The sequence below is a fragment of the Equus caballus genome, chromosome 25 (genome assembly GCF_041296265.1).
Source record: "Equus caballus isolate H_3958 breed thoroughbred chromosome 25, TB-T2T, whole genome shotgun sequence".
In the NCBI taxonomy this organism is placed as follows: Eukaryota; Metazoa; Chordata; class Mammalia; order Perissodactyla; family Equidae; genus Equus; species Equus caballus.
In genome coordinates, this window is record NC_091708.1 from 14,816,274 (window position 1) to 14,833,228 (window position 16,955).

A 16,955-nucleotide genomic window follows, 5' to 3' on the forward strand; every position below is an offset into this window, starting at 1 on the left:
GATTATCGTGGCTGTTTTCACTAATGAACAAACTGAAGTGCAGAGAAGCTAATAAACTTTCCCAGAGTTAGACACCTGGGAAGGTGGCAGACCGGACAGTAAAACTCAGTCTCGTTCCAGAGTCTGTGCTCTTAACAACCAAACGGCATCACGAGACACTGTACTGGATTCAGATAACCTAGAGATGGTCCCACTATGTGAGCTACTATTAAAGAAATGCCCTTGCAGAAAATACAGGCAAATACCTATCTGAATTCAGAACAGGAAATGAGCTTTCTAAGCAAAAACATCACTCGTGTGACTACATAACAGCTAAAAGCTTCAGTGTGTCAAAATACTGCAAACAACATTAAAATAAAAACTACAAGTTGAAAAATTATCTATAGATTTCTATTTGTGGGTGTGTGAAAAACTACAATGACAGACCATTAGGTCAATTCAGGATAACAAATACTGTGTTTTTTTGCCTCTTAGTTGTGGCCACCATTGTCTGGGCCTAAGGAGCTCCTTCTAGGTTCAGACATACTTAACTTCTCAGCTAAGGGTTAAAAACCTAGCACTCCCAGAGGCCGGCCCAGTGGTGCAGCAGTTAAGTTCGCTCGGTCCGCTTCTTGGCGGCCCAGGGTTCGCCAGTTCAGATCCCGGGTGTGGACATGGCACCGCTTGGCAAGCCATGCTGTGGTAGGCGTCCCACATATAAAGTAGAGGAGGATGGGCATGGATGTTAGCTCACTGCCAGTCTTCCCCAGCAAAAAGAGGACTGGCAGCAGTTAGCTCAGGGCTAATCTTCCTAAAAGCAAAAAAAAACCCTAGCACTCCTTATTATCTGGCAAGTAGCAGGTTAATTTATACCCCAGAAGGCCTGGGAGATGGCTATTCTGATTCAGGTATGAGTTATGATCACAGATCATGGGAGCAGTTTTTTGAATTTGGGTCCCAGGCTGAACACAAAACAGGCCGATAAGGCCCGGGGACCAGGGCTCTCTAGTCCCAGCTCTGTCACTAAACGCCTCTGCGCCTTCAGGCCTCTAAGTCCCCATCGTTACTTTGAAAGGTTTGCATTAGCACAAGATGATGCTTTGAGGTTCCCTTCGATACTAAAATTCTATGACTGTGAACACTAACATGTATAAAACTATAGATTATACTAGACGTGTATTCAAATTACGGTTAAAACTATACACCCTAAGAAATAGCAACTTACCCCTGGTGGTTTGTAGATTATGTTGTCTCCACTATATCTTTCTGGTTTTGAAACAGCCCTAATAGAAAGAGACAAGCAGTAATAATACTTTGTAAGAAAAACAATAGCAGTAATATACCTGAATGAAGCAGAACTGGCCAGCTGTTTTGCAATCTATGAATTATAACAACTTGAAATATATACTTGTCCATCATCTGTCCTACTTGTAAGATTATGCAATACCAAGAGCATATATTTAAAGGAAAAATTAAATACAAGGCAGATTTTTTTAAAGGAAAATTTTAATAGCTGTTTTTTTGACTCAGTATTTTATAAGTTTGGATTGGCAGTTTTTGCACTAAAAAGCTAGTTTTGACCCCAGACTGTGTCCAGTAACTGGGGACCAAGGTCATTGACGTGGTCACATAGACCAATCACAAAAACACATTATTTGCTTTTAAGTCAGACTCAACCATAAATTCTCTACTTTTTAAAATGAAAACTTCTAAAAAATAGACGAATTGAAATAATCCACATCATTAGAATATAGTTCATAAATAAGCCATGTTTTTATTGTTCGCTGTTGTTTCCTGTGCTAATACAGTAGCTGGCACATAACAGGTGCTCAATAAATATTTGCTGAGTGAATTCTACAACAATTCTAAGTCAAATGGGTAACTTTTTCTCTCTCTAAATTACATCTGGATCAACTGAACACCGATTTATCTGCATCTTCTGACTAAAGTAGAACAGGGGCAAGGAATGCTAACCTAGACAGATAACAGTGGAACAGAAAGGAAGAACACGCTCTATTCATTCACTCCCTCACTATTTACCACGTGCTTCCTTTGTACCAGGTATGGTCCTGGCAGTGGGTATACACCAGTGAACAAAACTGACAATGCCTGTGCTCCCATGGAGCTTACACTGTGGTAGGGAAAGACAGACAAACAAGTAGATACATTTATCTTAGGTAGTTAAAAAAAAAAAAAGGTGCAGGGGCTGGCCCCATGGCCTAGTGGTTGAGTTTGGCGTGCTCTGCTTCAGCAGCCCAGGTTCATGGGTTTGGATCCTGGGCACGGACCTACACCACTGATTGGCAGCCATGCTGTGGCAGCGACCCATATACAAAATAGAGGAAGATTGCCAAAGATGTTAGCTCAGGGCAAATCCTCCTCAAGCAAAAAAAAAAAAAAAAAAAAAAAAGGTGCTATGAAGAAAAATAACTGGATAAAGAATGACAAGTTGGATGATAGTAGTGCTATTTTATATAAAGTTATCAGGAAAGATATTTCTGATGAGATGATATCTGGGAGAAGCACTTCAGATACAGAGAACAGTAAGGGCAAAGGCTATGTAGCAGAAGTAGCCTGCAGTGTGAGGACCAGCAAGGTGGCCTGTGTGGTGAGAAAGCAGTAATGTGAAAAGCCTGGGGAAGAAGTTCCTTCATTATTGACTCCGTACAGTGAGCCTCAAAACACACTGATAATGTTTACAATAAAACACATACAAAATCTACAGAAGCAGTAAAACAACGACAAAGGTCACAAAATGGAGAGGACACGCTGTGCCAGAAATCTGGGCTCTACTCAAGATAGGTACCACAACTGAGTCTCATAGTCATGGGCCAAAGAGAAGAGAGAAATAATACTGCTGAAGTCAAAGGATGGTGGAGATAACCTCCAATGAGAAGAAAGGGTCAAGGGCACAACCACAAGAATCATTCTATTTTGAGAGAGAAAGAAAAAAGTGGGAGATAAAGTCAGAAAGTGAGAAAGGTAAGGAGCAAACCAGGGAGATTTGACATAGAGTAAGTGTAGACACTGCAGAAAAAGGACAGGGTAGCTGAGGGTCACGTCCTCCAGAGAAACTGAAGAGGATTAAAAAGGGCCACTGGATTTGGTAACTAAGAAGTCATTTTGTAGCCAGCCCTGATGGTCTGGTGGTCGAGATTTGGCCTTCTCATCACTGTGGCCCAGGTTCGTTTCCCAGTTGTAGAACCCATACCACCTGTCCGTCCGTTGTCATGTTGTGGCGACGACTCAAATAGAGAAGTAAAAAAAAAACCTAACTAGGATACACAACCATGCACTGAAGCTTAAAAAAAACAGAAAGTGGGAAAGAAGTCATGTTGTGAATGTGCAGAGAGAAGTTTCATTAGAGTAACAGAGGTGAGAGTGAGCTTCCAAGAGGTTAAGCGTTTTTTTCACTGGTTAGAGTTTGAGAAATTCAAGGTAGCCAAGCATAAACTAATCTTTGAAAAAAATTTTGGAATGAAAAGAAAGAGATGAGACTATAGCTTAACAGACAGAAAAGAAAGGTCAGGAAAGAGAGAAGCATGTTTTTGGAAATGAAAAGTAGTTCATGAAAAGCATCAGGCTGAAAACATGAGAAAGAAAACAAGGACAACTGACGGATCAAAGCCCCAGAGGATTTTGAAGGGACAGCCACAAGGACATAAGGAAAGAGGTGAGCCTTGGAAAGGAGCGCTGTTCCTCTGAGACGGGGAGATGGAAGAAAAGGCGGTGAGCGCCCGCGATGGATCAAGAGGATGAAGCTCATGCCACTTAAGAAAGACACCGCGCTGCTCCCGTTTGGAAACCCCACAGGTTAGCATTTTTCACGACACAGGACAGTGTCAGAAAACGAGCTGAACGAAAGCATGAGTTAGGTGTTAATATGTTCATTCTTTTCTTCTTACCCACATTCTGAAATAGAATATAATACAGAAAGAAAAATAAACAGACTTTTAAACTCTTTTTAAAAAGAGGTCAGAGATAGGTAGAAAGACTGGCTGGTGACTTTAAAGGACTGGGACAATCTTTGGAGAGGCCATCCTCAGAAAAGGACCACCCACAAGAACTGAACCCGCAGCCAAGCCGACCGCTAACGTTCTCTCAGTTAAGACACTTACCCAAATGCAGAAAGGAAGGCACAATCGTCATGCAAAATATTTGCTACTCTTTCAAAAACTCTATAGTTTTCTGAATCCTTTTGCTCAAAGTATCCAATGATATTTCTTTTGCTGCGCTGCAAGATAAAGTATGTAATTATTTTACAAACGCAGATAGTTCTATAAACATGTTACTTCATTTACCCAGCTGTTGTTCAATTATCTCAAAATGAAGTATGACTATCTATAAATGCATACTGGCTCGTCCAAATATTAACACCTCGTCCAAAACTATTAAAGATTACATTGGTTGAAAACAATCTTAACTACAATCTAATGTAATTATGAACATTTCCTCCCAGCACTGTATTTTAAAATCGCAAGAAACAGATAACTATTTAATCAGTGACAGTCTTCCTAAATAAGGTAACTAAATCTGAAAGGGTTAAAATGGTACATCAGTTCCTAACATGTGACTGTAGGTGGACTCCTCCACGGGTCTCTCACACTCCTCCACATCTAGGTATACTCAAAATGCAAGACCTTGCCTGCTCTTTACCCAGGCCATTTCTCAGGGTTGCTCCAGCAGCAACACGGGGGAATGAGGCAATGCCTCCCTCCAGGACAAAGAGCAGGCTTACTGCTGGGATGGAAGTTCCCTGAGCCCAGAGTTCTCCTGTAACACAACCCACTGCACGTGCAGGCATCCACCTGCGCCCTCTGTGTCGCCTCCAGAGAACTTGGGGGGGCAAGGAAAGAAATGCAAATGTGCTCATGCTGTTTGCTGTGATGTGAGCATAAAGTCTGTCGTCTCTGACCCAGGAGTCTTGTGCCTTCTGACAGTATCCATGCAAGAGTAACTGGCTAACTTACTAGCTTGCAAGTAAAAATCAAATCTCAAACCCGACAATGACAATCTAAAGCCCAAACTCAACTATTTTTCTTTACACTAAAAGAAAAGGATTTGCTAAGCTTAGTATTAAGGGGGTCTATATGAGAGGACACTAAAACTTATACAAAGAGTTGATATAGGAGTAATTAGAGTAGATACCCTGAGGGTCTCCACTAAGGAAAATATGGAAACTTTAGCTGTGAATGCCTGATGTTAACTTCTACTTCTTCATAATTCAGGCTACTCTTTGCCCTTAATTAAGTCAAATTACTGCGACTTTATTGCATGCTGTATATTTTATCCAAAGCTTCAGTGAAACATTAGCATTTCCCTTGAGAATTCAAGAAAAATTCAACTTGTTAAGTATGGATATGTCAAATCCATTGCAATGAACTATAAGAACATGTCCAGATTCTTTGATTACGTAATAATTGTTACATTAGTTAAACAGGTAATGTTCATTGGATCCAGCAAATGTTAACTTACATCAAGAGTGGTGATTTCTGCTAAGTCATGAAGCTCTTGAACGGGGTCGCTTTTTTGTTGCCTGATGTAATCTGCGAGGGCCTTCACTGACCGCTGACCCCTGTACTCTCTCTTCATCATCATCCCATTACGAAACAATTTGAGGGTTGGGTATTTGCTTATCCTGTATCTCTGGGCTATATCAGCTAAAAGAATGAACAAAAAATTAACTTCACCCTCATATTTGGTCTGGGTGAGCCCATGAGCCCAACTGTCAAAAATCTTAACAATTATTTAGTGCGAACATTTGGTTCATATAATTCTTTTTCAGCGTCAGAGAAAAAAATTAACTGTGACAAGTTTACATTAGTTAAGAGGCCAGACTCTGGACATATATTGCCTGGTTTCAATGCCAGATTTTTTATTTACTGGCTGTGTGAATTTGGAAGTTGCATCCACTCTCTATGCCTTAGCTTCTCATTTGTTATGTATGGATAATATTTTCTACTAAAAAGGTTGTTTTAAGGACTAAATGAGATGATACGAATGCATGACACTGTAAACTCTTAATGAATGTTAGTAAATACTATTATAGATAAATTCCAGAATAGAATTAGAATGCACAAAAATCCAATTTTTGAATTGGAATTAATTTTTTAGCCATCCAAGTCACTTTATACTGTGAGGTTCTCTTACAGCATTTAATAAAAGAAAAATTAAATTTACATTAAAACTACTCTCAAAGGCTAAAAACTAATATTAGATTCTTTGCTAGAAGAATAATTTATAATCCCATATATGCAAATTTTGTGTAAGCTAATACAATAAAAACCAAAACTCGGCAGTATATGCTAAAAAAATTCCTTTATTGTATATACCTATGGGTATATTCTCAGGCAGTGAAGATAGACACATACACACACACAAATCGTTACAATGAGTGTTTATAGTCTGAAATTAAGAAGCTAAATCAAAATGTACGCTGATGTCATTTTTTGGAATCCCAATTACCAAGATATAGACTCAATGAGAATGGAAGAGCCTTTATATTTTTCTGCCGTTATTTCTAAGAGGTGGCAAATAGCAGAAATCAATGTTTTCTAGACACTGAAGAAGCTCAAATGTATGCTAGTCACATGTATGAGAATGATAAAAGACACACTGAATTTTTAGAATGAAGGGGACCTGAGAGAGCATTGACGTGACCTCTAACAGGTGAAAAGCTCTCTTCTTAACTGAGTTCTAAAATGAGGGCAGAATTCTAACAGGATGGCACAAAAAAACACAAAAATTCTCCTGTCCTGCCTCCATTTCTAGCAGTTACAAAACAAAAACAAACAGAACTGCAATAGGCTCTGTTGACCACTTTAATTTTCTAGGAGATTCGATGGTAGAAACAACTGTACTAGAGGGTATTTACACACGTGTGCTGACAGCTTCATGGGTATATACACACACGTGTGCCGACAGCTTCATGGGTATATACACACGTGTGCTGACAGCTTCATGGGTATATACACACATGTGTGCCGACAGCTTCATGGGTATATACACACACGTGTGCTGACGGCTTCATGGGTATATACACACGTGTGCCGACAGCTTCATGGGTATATACACACACGTGTGCTGACAGCTTCATGGGTATATACACACACGTGTGCTGACAGCTTCATGGGTATATACACACACGTGTGCTGACAGCTTCATGGGTATATACACACACGTGTGCTGACAGCTTCATGGGTAAATACACACACATGTGCTGACAGCTTCATGGGTATATACACACACGTGTGCTGACAGCTTCATGGGTATATACACACACGTGTGCTGACAGCTTCATGGGTATATACATACATGTGTGCTGACAACTTCATGGGTATATACATATGTCAAAACTTACCAATTTGTACATTTTAATTATGTGCAGTTTGTTGTATGTGTTATACCTCAATAAAGCTGTTTAAAAAATCTAAATGAGGGGGGCTGGCCCGGTGGCCGAGTGGTTAAGTTCGCACAATCTGCTGCAGGCAGCCCAGTGTTTCGTTAGTTCGAATCCTGGGCACGGACATGGCACTGCTCATCAAACCACGCTGAGGCAGAGTCCCATATGCCACAACTAGAAGGACCCACAACGAAGAATATACAACTATGTACCGGGGGGCTTTGGGGAGAAAAAGGAAAAAATAAAATCTTTAAAAAAAAAAATCTAAATGAATATTGACTATACAAAACAACAACAGTTATGCCTGTAAGGTTTGACATAAATTAAAATACATGACAACAGCAGCAGTGTATAAGCTGGGGGAGGGGAGGTAAGCAGAAGGTGAATGATTCTAAGTGTTCTAAGGTCTTTACACTGCCTAGGAAGAGGTAAAAGTACTTTTAATATTTTGATAAGTCAAGGTTGCACCTTGTTCTGTCTCGGATAATCGAGCAAAGAATGCTAAAATGGTGTATTAGAGGTTAAGGTTAGAATGTGGGTTCTCAGAGGGGGGTCTGGACAAAAGGCTTTGTAACTAAGATCACATAACAATTTGGTGAACTCCATGGAGGATTTACGAAGGCGCAAATCATGCTCAAGTACTAAAATTCTGTAAATGGAAAGACCAATATGAGCAAATAAAGGGAAACACTGGTCATATCTATGAGATCAAGGAGAATATTTTATTCACCAAATCACAAAAATCTGAACTAATATTGAGATATCTTAATGTAAACATACTTAATATAGACACTCATCTGTCTGGTTCAGGGTTAGTACTTCTGGAAGCAGAAGACCAGCAGACCTATCAGCTGTAAGCCCTTGCTCAGCCTGACGGATTACAATGAGAAAGCAGTCTTCGAGGCGTTATAAAAATGCTGGTTCTATTACCTGGGCAAGGGGTTACTGAGATGAAATTGGCACTACAGATTGATGGGCCAGAGAGGCTGCACAAGCAAGCAGAAGTCTTTGAGATAAACAGAGGCACGTGGTACAGGGCAAAGGCCACAAAGCCTTAGGCTTAGCCTGCTTACAAGAAGATCAGCCCAGAGAGAGAACAAAAGGGAAGGAACTTCAGCTTCCTAATTAAAAACAGATGCAGTCCCCAGCACACGACACACTGAAGCCCGGCATATTCTAAAATGAACTTCTGCAGAAATGTATAAATGAGAAAGTTTTTAATAAAAATGATTAAAATTAGGTTAAACAGTTCTAAGGGCCAATGCTACAATGCTGTGGTTTGGAATATGGAAAACGTCTTTTTAAAAGTTCCTATTCCACCCAAATATCCATCAATAGACTGGTTAAACAAAGTAAGGTACATCCATACAATGAAGTACCAGGCTGGTATATCAAGGAATGAAAAAGAGCTTTCTATGCTACTGAGGAGCCATCTCCAAGATACACTGTTAAGTGAAAAAAGTCAGGGGCAGAAGAATGTGTATAGGTATGATATTTTGTATAAAAAATATGGAGAAGAAACTTGGAAAAGGAGTATGAAGATACATATATACACACACACAGATACCTATGTATATACATACACACATATATAGTGTGTGTATCTGTGTGTGGGCAAGTATGTATCTTTGCCTGCCTCCTCCCTCCAAAAAACACCAATGGGAGAAACTGCAAGGAGAGGTCAGAGAGGGAATTTAGATTTCCCTGACTAGACCTTTGGTTTTCTAGTTTTGACTTTGGAACCATGGAAATGTTTAATAATAAGACAAAGTTAGATTTAAAAAAATTTTAATACTGGCATTGCTATTTTAAAAATAAACACACACCCATATTACAGATAAAAACATATGAGTGGTTATACTAGTACCATTAAGAATCAAGATTTTCAGCATAAGAGAAAAAAGACACAAATATAAAATTGAGGAAATTAAGTAAAAACCCTGTACTATTTCATTTGAATTGGAAAATACTAGCAAAAACTCAAGATGTGTTTTTCTTTTTCAAAAATACATATTTCTAAGCTCTTTCCATGGGCAGCTTCATTGGCCAATTCTACCAAATATTTAAGGAAGAAATAATTCCATTTTCATACAAACTTTTCCTGAAAATTGAAGAGAAAGGATTACTTCTCAACTCACTCTGTGAGGCCAGCTTTACCTTTATACCAAAAGCAGACAGAGACATTATAAGAAAAGAAAATTACAGACCAATGTACCCAATAAACAAAATTAGAGAACTTTTGCTAGTGCACTTCAAGACTTACTATAAACCTACAGGAATCTAGGCTGTGCCACTGGCATGAAGACAGACAGACCAATGGACGAGAACAGAGTCCAGAAACAGACCAACATCTGCCCGGAAAAGTGATCTTTGACAAAGGCACTAAAGTAAAATCGAACTATTAAAACACACACCTGCCCATAGGGATGCAGAAAACTCGAAAGAAAAAGGACAGGAAAATATACCATGCAAAACTAATCAAAAGAAATCTTGCATAGCTATATTAATAGAAATAAGTAGACATTAAGGCAAAAAGCATTACTGGAGATCAAGAGATCATAATAATAAAAAGTTCAATTCCCCAGGCAGACAGAACAATTCTAAATTGGTAAGCATCAAATAAAGCCTAAAAATATATAAAGTAAAAAATGATAGAACTACAAGACAAATCTAGAATCATGGTGGGAGATTATTAACACACCTCTTTTGGTAACTGATAAAACAAAAACAATAAAATATAGAAAATTTGAACAACATAACTACAAAACTTGACTGAATTGACACATATAGGATACATACCCCAAAGCTGCAGAATACACATTCTTTGCAGGTATATATATCACATAAAAACAAACTTAAGGGCTAGCCCCAGGGACCTAGTGGTTAAGTTTGGGGCCGTCCATTTCGGCAGCCTGGGTTTGGTTCCCAGGCACGGACCTACACCACTCGACTGTCAGTGGCCGTGCTGTCATGGCAACTCACACACAAGAAGAGGAAGATTGCCAACACGTGTTAGCTCAGGGCGAATCTTCCTTGGCAAAAAAAAAAAACCCTTAAGATGAGTCACAAAAATAGCCTCAACAAGGTTCAAATGATTCAACTTATAAAGAAACTTCTATATACCGATGGATCAAAGATGAAATCACAAAGGGAAACTGGAAAATATTTTAAACTGAATGATAATGAAAATACATATCAGAACTTACAGCATGCAGCCAAAGTGATACTTAGAATGAATTTACATTAAAATAGATATGTAGGGGGAAAAAGCTGAAAAACAAAGAGCTAAGCATTAATCCTAAAAAATTATCAAGAGAACAAATTAAAAACAAAGAAAAAAGAAGTGAATGAGAAAGATAAAAGCAGAAATCAATGAAGTGGAAAACAAATATACAACAGAAAAGATCAAAAAAGCCAAAATGTGGTTCTTTGCAGCGGCTAATAAAATTGATAAACCCCTGGAGAGACTAATCAAGAAATAAAAGAGATGGGCCAGACCCCATGGCATAGTCATTAAGTTCAGCACGCTCCACTTTAGTGGCCCAGTTCATGGGTTCAGATCTTGGGCACGGACCTACATCAGTGCTGTGGTGGTGACCCACATATAAAGTGGAGAAAGACTGGCACATATGTTAGCACAGGGCTAATCTTCCACAAGCGAAAAAAAAAAGAGGAAGATTGGCAAAAGATGTTAGCTCAAGGGTAATCTTCCTCAGCAAAAAAAAGAGAGAGAGAGAGAGAAAATAAATTAATTTCAGGAATGTAGCACAAGTCTTCAACACAGATAATAAGAGAATATTATGAAATACCTAACGATAATAAATTTGGAGATTTAAATAAAATTGAAAAATCCCCATGAAAACACAACTTACCAAACTGACACTAGAATAAATAGAAAACATAAATTGTTCTAAAGTTATTAAGGAAATTGAATCTGTTATGCAAAGCCTTCCCACAAAGAAAACTCCAACCCTAGAAAGCTTTGCCAGCAAGTTCTACCAAACATCTAAGGAGCCAGTAATGCTGCTTACACAACCATTCCAGAGAATACAAGAGGGAACATTTCCCAACTAATTTTATGAAGTCAAAATCATCTTTCAGCCAAATCTGACAAGGAAATTAAGTGAAAAGATAAGTATATATTAGTCTCACTCAAGAAGATAGATGTAAAACTTGAAAACATTAAACTGAATTTAGCGCTATGTACAAAAGATGATACATCACAATCAAGCTGGATTTAGTCTGGCACTTCAGTTTAATGTTTGAAAGTCAATCAATGTAATTCATGACATTAACAGAGTAAAGGAAAAAAATTCTACTACCTACCTCTCAAAAGCAGCAGAAAAACGTTTGATAAAATTCAACATCCACTCACACTTAAAAAATTTTGGCAAACTAGGAATAGAAGGGAACTTCCTTAATCTGATAAAGGATACCTAAATAAACAAATACCAAACAACTTGAGAGTAAAACAAGAAAAGCTGACCTGCTGAGATTAAGAAATAAAGATGCCTGTGATCACTTCTATTAACAATGTACTGGAGTTCTTTGTCAATGTAATAAGATAAGAAAAAGAAATAAAGAGTATACATACACTGGAAAAGAAGAAATAAAAATGTCTTTATTTGCAGACAATCTTATTGAGTTCACAGAATACCCAAAGGGAATCTACAACAGGATTTCCACTTCCAAGCAGGACGTAGAAGGTAGCAGAAATCTATTGTTCCTGCTGTGACAACTAGGAAAAACTGGATTTGTTTTTAAATCACCTTTTTTAAAGATACCAGAGACCACGAAACCAATGAAGACTAAATGAAATTCCAGAAAGGAAAGGACCGTTCCTAAATGAGCAAAGATCACTCAGTGGCCATTTTCTTTCCTATAGGTTTCCTATGTAATTCCTCTTAGAAATTACAACTGTGATTTGTGCAGATTTAGGGCTCAGGATTACACCTGAATAGGCAAAGAGAAAGAGAACTCAGTGAAGCTTTTCATGGTCACCTGGGCTGGAATGGTGGATTGAAAGGACCCTGAAACACACAGCAAGTTTTCCCCAGAGGACACTTACTGAGTGCAGGGGTGGCACAGGAAGCTGGGGGCTGGCCCAGAAAGACACAGTGCATCTCCTCTGGGCTTGTGGTGCTTAGGAGACAATGTCTATTTGTGGGAAGGGCCCACATCAGCATCAAACTACAACCAAGACATTTGTCAGATTTTGAAGCTGCATAGGCAAGGAAGTGCCTAGATGTTAAAAAACACCATGAATTTTTAAGACAAACTGGAAATGTATTTGTGACATATATCACAAATTATTAATATTCAGAATACATAAAGAACAATAACAAAAGGACCACCAAAAAGATAAATGGGCTAAAGATAGCAATTTATGAAAGAAACAGAGATGGCCAATAAACATGTGAAAACATGCTCAGTTGTAATCAAGAAGTTACAAATTAAAACTATCAGACAACATTTCGCCCATCCTATTCAGCAAAATAATACCTAAAATATTTTTTAAATCCAATAATATCAATCCCTATGAAGGGAAAATATTCCTATTAGGTCCAATGGAGGTGCACATTCAATGTTAATAAGACTACACACTAGCTTAGCTGGTGCCTAATTTGCCAGCAGGAAGTCAAGGAATTTTCTTCAATCCCCAAAGGATCTGGCAGAAAGGCTATGAGATAGACCCAAAAAGAAAGGAACTAGTTTAATAGGAAAAATCTGTTTTCTATCTGTGGCCTAAGGATCAGTATGAAAAGGGACAGCAAGAGGCACTGCTAGAGAAAATATAATGTTTTTAACTTTCTCAACCTGGTGAATTAGTGGGCATAATGGGAAAACAGTGTGCTAACAGCAAATACGCATAAACTAGAAGTAAAATAAATTTGGCTAGAGAAGGACTCCACACATTCTTAAATGCTAAGTTAACGGAGTCTGGATTTTATCCAATACTGTGATAAGCAGCCACTGAGCAGCAGAGCCACTGGCAGTGGCAGAGAACAAGGGAGACTAGAGAGAAAGCTACTGCAATAGTCCTGGCAGAAATAACAGGAGCAGGTTTACAAACTTCAACATTACAACCTTTACGTTGCCTTAAAATTCTACTTATGGATAGAAAAAGATTAAATAATACTTGAAGACTATTAGGGGCACAGATATTTGCTTAATTCTCAAACAACACCATAGCAGCAGGTATGCTACATAATGAGGTAGCATTTAATTATTAAGAAGCAAAAACCTTACAATTACATTGATCAATAATATCAGACATAAAGGTGACTTTTTTACAAGCTTTGGTCAAAAGTGACTTTAAGATAATTACAATGTGACATTTTGACAATATAACAAAGAATGACTTAGGGGTATAATAAATGGGTTTTTTTTAAATTAACTGGATGGATCAAATGTTAAAACGGATGTCAAAGGAATCATAAATTTCAGAAGGTTAACAGCTCGCAGATTGGAAAATTAGCAGGTACGTTTGCTTCAATGGTCATTTGCTTTTCCTTGATGGGTTCTGCCTGCCCGCCCACCTCACTAATGCCCAGCAGGATTCCCAGTGGGGAAACCGCCCTATACTCCTGTGCCAGCAATGCCCCCCGTCCACCGCTGCGATTATCCACGGCAGACAGTCCAAAGGGGCAAACGATTTCAACAGGAAGGTCTTACTCTTCTTCTGGTTCCAGGACAAGGACCACTACTGCCTAAGTACCTTTTTCCATTCCCAAAGCATGCCTTCTCCCTAGTGAGGAAAAAAATCCAAAAATAAAACAAAAACACATAACAAAATAAAATCCTAAACAGAAAAATTACAAACAAAGCGTAGAAGCCTACTCAAGGCTCAGGCTAAACCTGTTCATACAAGGTCTGTTTTATGTGCATGAATTCTTCACTGTATATTTTCTTATTCTTTTTTTTTTAACTTCTTTTACTGAAATATATTTGACATAACACTGTGTAAGTTTAAGGTGTAAAATGTTGATTTGATACATTATATATTGCAATATGATTGTCATTACAGCATTAGCTAGCTCCTCTATCACTTCACATAATTATCATTTCTTTCTGTGGTGGGAATAATGAAGAGCTAACCTCTTAGCATGTTTGATTTTTTAATAAAATATTCTTGTCTATAATTAGTTTCTTATTCTTAATGCCTCACTTATGTATAGCTCTTATACAAGCTTCTCAATTTCCAATGTGGAAGGTTCAAGCTGCACTGAAGGCAGACAGGTAAGAGTAACTCTGGTATTTGGGACAGTGTGCTGCCTAATTCAAGGCCAATTACAAATTACTTTCCTAAAAATGCGAGACAGAGTCTGAATGTTTGCACTGACCAGCAAATAATGTACGACATCTCTTGCTGAGTGCCATACAGCCTACAGGCACTGGAGGGCAGCAGAGAACCTGGTCCCACCCGGGGCAGATTGACAGGGCTTTCTACACCTAAGGCAGCATGACCACCAGAGTGGTAAATTCTACTCCCAAACTCCCCGAAAGAGGAGGCTGTAGGAGACGAGATGAAGTGAGATCATGACCCACGGCTGAAGCAAAGGCAAGTTTTAACTGTGTGTTTGTGTGTAAAAATTTTGGGAAACAAAGACAATTACAAAGAACCACTTGTAATCCAACCATCACTGGGGAAAACCACTATTAACATTTGCTTCATTTTGCTGACTTTGAATAAAAATTGCTTAACTAGCAGTGACATGTTTCAACTGAGAAAAAATAAACTCTGAGGTAAGTTAAATAGTAAAGCACCAGCATCAATACTTGCAGAATGGGTATCAGCAGCTTGGAAGAAACTCCTAGAAAGAGAAGAGTAATACTCTTTAATCAAGAGCATTACCAACTCTCTCGATAGCACAGAAGTCAATATTGTGTGGAAAAGCACAAAAATTGGAAGGTGATGCCCAAGAGTGAGATTCTGAATGTGAAACTGTTTCAGGATTACTTGAACAAATTTATCTTCCTTTTTAGGTACACACATTAATGATAGGACCAAAAAACTATAAGTAAGTCTAAAACAGTTCTTAAGACAGATATAATAATTCTAAGTGATAATAAAGCAGTGTGGTGTTCAATTTTTCTCAGTTTTTTCAATTACAGACAACAATGTGCCTCATAATCAATGACAAGTTAGATTTGATGAAATATTGCAGAAAATACTTCACTGTATTGTTGGGAGATAATGAAATAACCTATTTAAAGTACTTAACGTAGCACCTACGAAACTAACGGTTCACAAATGCTGGTCACTTTTCACTATTTATTACTCACTTCTCCCTTCATCTCTTCAACAACTGTGACTGAACACCCACTGTGTGCTGGGCACCATCCCAGCGCTGGGGACAGAGGGGTAAAAAGACAAGGTCCCTGCTCTGCTAGAGTTACATTTTATCACTATTATTACCATTAATATTACTACGACTGCTGCTACTACTTTTAATTGTTTCCACCGGCTAGAATCTTAAATGAAGTTCTTTAATTCTTAATATATAATACATGTACGAAAAAGATGGATTCCCTAACTACAGTATAAAAGAAACCCTCTATACTAAGTCAACAATAAATATATCTTCGCCACAGATGTAGAGATTATTCCTTTCCTGGGCCATCCAGATGGGACAAGCTGAAAGGGCCATTGTCAGATCCGTGATAACTATGACACCCGGCAGCCCGGTCCCCTGCAGGATGAGCGAGGATACCTGCCCTGTGCCATCACGGGACATAAAGGCACTCTGGGCAGTGGGAAGAGGCTGTTCCGCAACGTCCCGTCTCTTTTATTGCCCTGACTTCCTTTCCCTTTTTTCCTTCTTTCTACTTCTTTCCTTCTACTTTGTTCCCTACATGAAACACAACAAATGGAGAATTTAGGGGCATAGGAAGTGAACTAAATTTTACCACTAGGTGAGGGTTATTCAAGCTACAAGCTTTACACTAGGATTTCAAAAAATACTCCTAAATTTAAATAGTTGGAAGCTTCCTGATGACACTCGTGTCAGTTTGAATTCAAAATTCCCCCTACGGTTCCAAACTTTCTAGGGGGCGGGAGGATAGAAGCTGCTCCCTCCAGCTCATACACAGCTGAGTGGGTGAAATCAGCCTGTTATATCCACTCTTGCCTTCTCCAGTTTCAAGTTCTCAGCCTATTTATCTGAACCCTTCAACAAAGAAAGTCCTAGGAAGGGCATAGCAAGAAGTGAGGTAAAGACAGAGCAGAAAGCGCTCCACAGGATGCCACTGGGTGGAAGAGAGGGAGACAGAAGGAAGCGCAGGCAGCAAACCAAAGAAGGGCCTCCTATAATTATGTATTGAGATGGGTTTTACCCGACCAACGAGTAAACTGGCGTGGAAGACAACTCCCAAAGAAGAATTCCCAGCACGTTCTAAGGAATGAGTACATGCACTGCCTCGCACAGGGACTACGCTGAGAATACTCACTTGGAACGTTTTACGAAAATTAGTGCCATTACATTTTGTATTGTTATATAATTATGTTGTTTGCCTCTTGACTTTATGGTCTCACCTCATCCTCACTTCTTAAACAGGGCTGACAAAGGAAAAA

General features: G+C 38.7%; 1 protein-coding gene across 8 annotated transcripts in view; it reads right to left on the minus strand.

Annotated features, from left to right (window-relative positions):
• Positions 1-16,955, minus strand: part of ERP44 (endoplasmic reticulum protein 44) — a 76,385-nt gene that overhangs the window by 16,783 nt on the left and 42,647 nt on the right. For all 8 annotated transcript variants that reach the window (XM_070250823.1, XM_023629753.2, XM_070250824.1 and 5 more), the window contains exons 5-7: positions 5,455-5,639; positions 4,098-4,213; positions 1,205-1,262 (exon numbers count right to left, since the gene is read on the minus strand). In XM_070250823.1, coding sequence (XP_070106924.1) covers positions 1,205-1,262; positions 4,098-4,213; positions 5,455-5,639 — 359 coding nt within the window. The remainder of the gene's footprint in view (positions 1-1,204; positions 1,263-4,097; positions 4,214-5,454; positions 5,640-16,955) is intronic.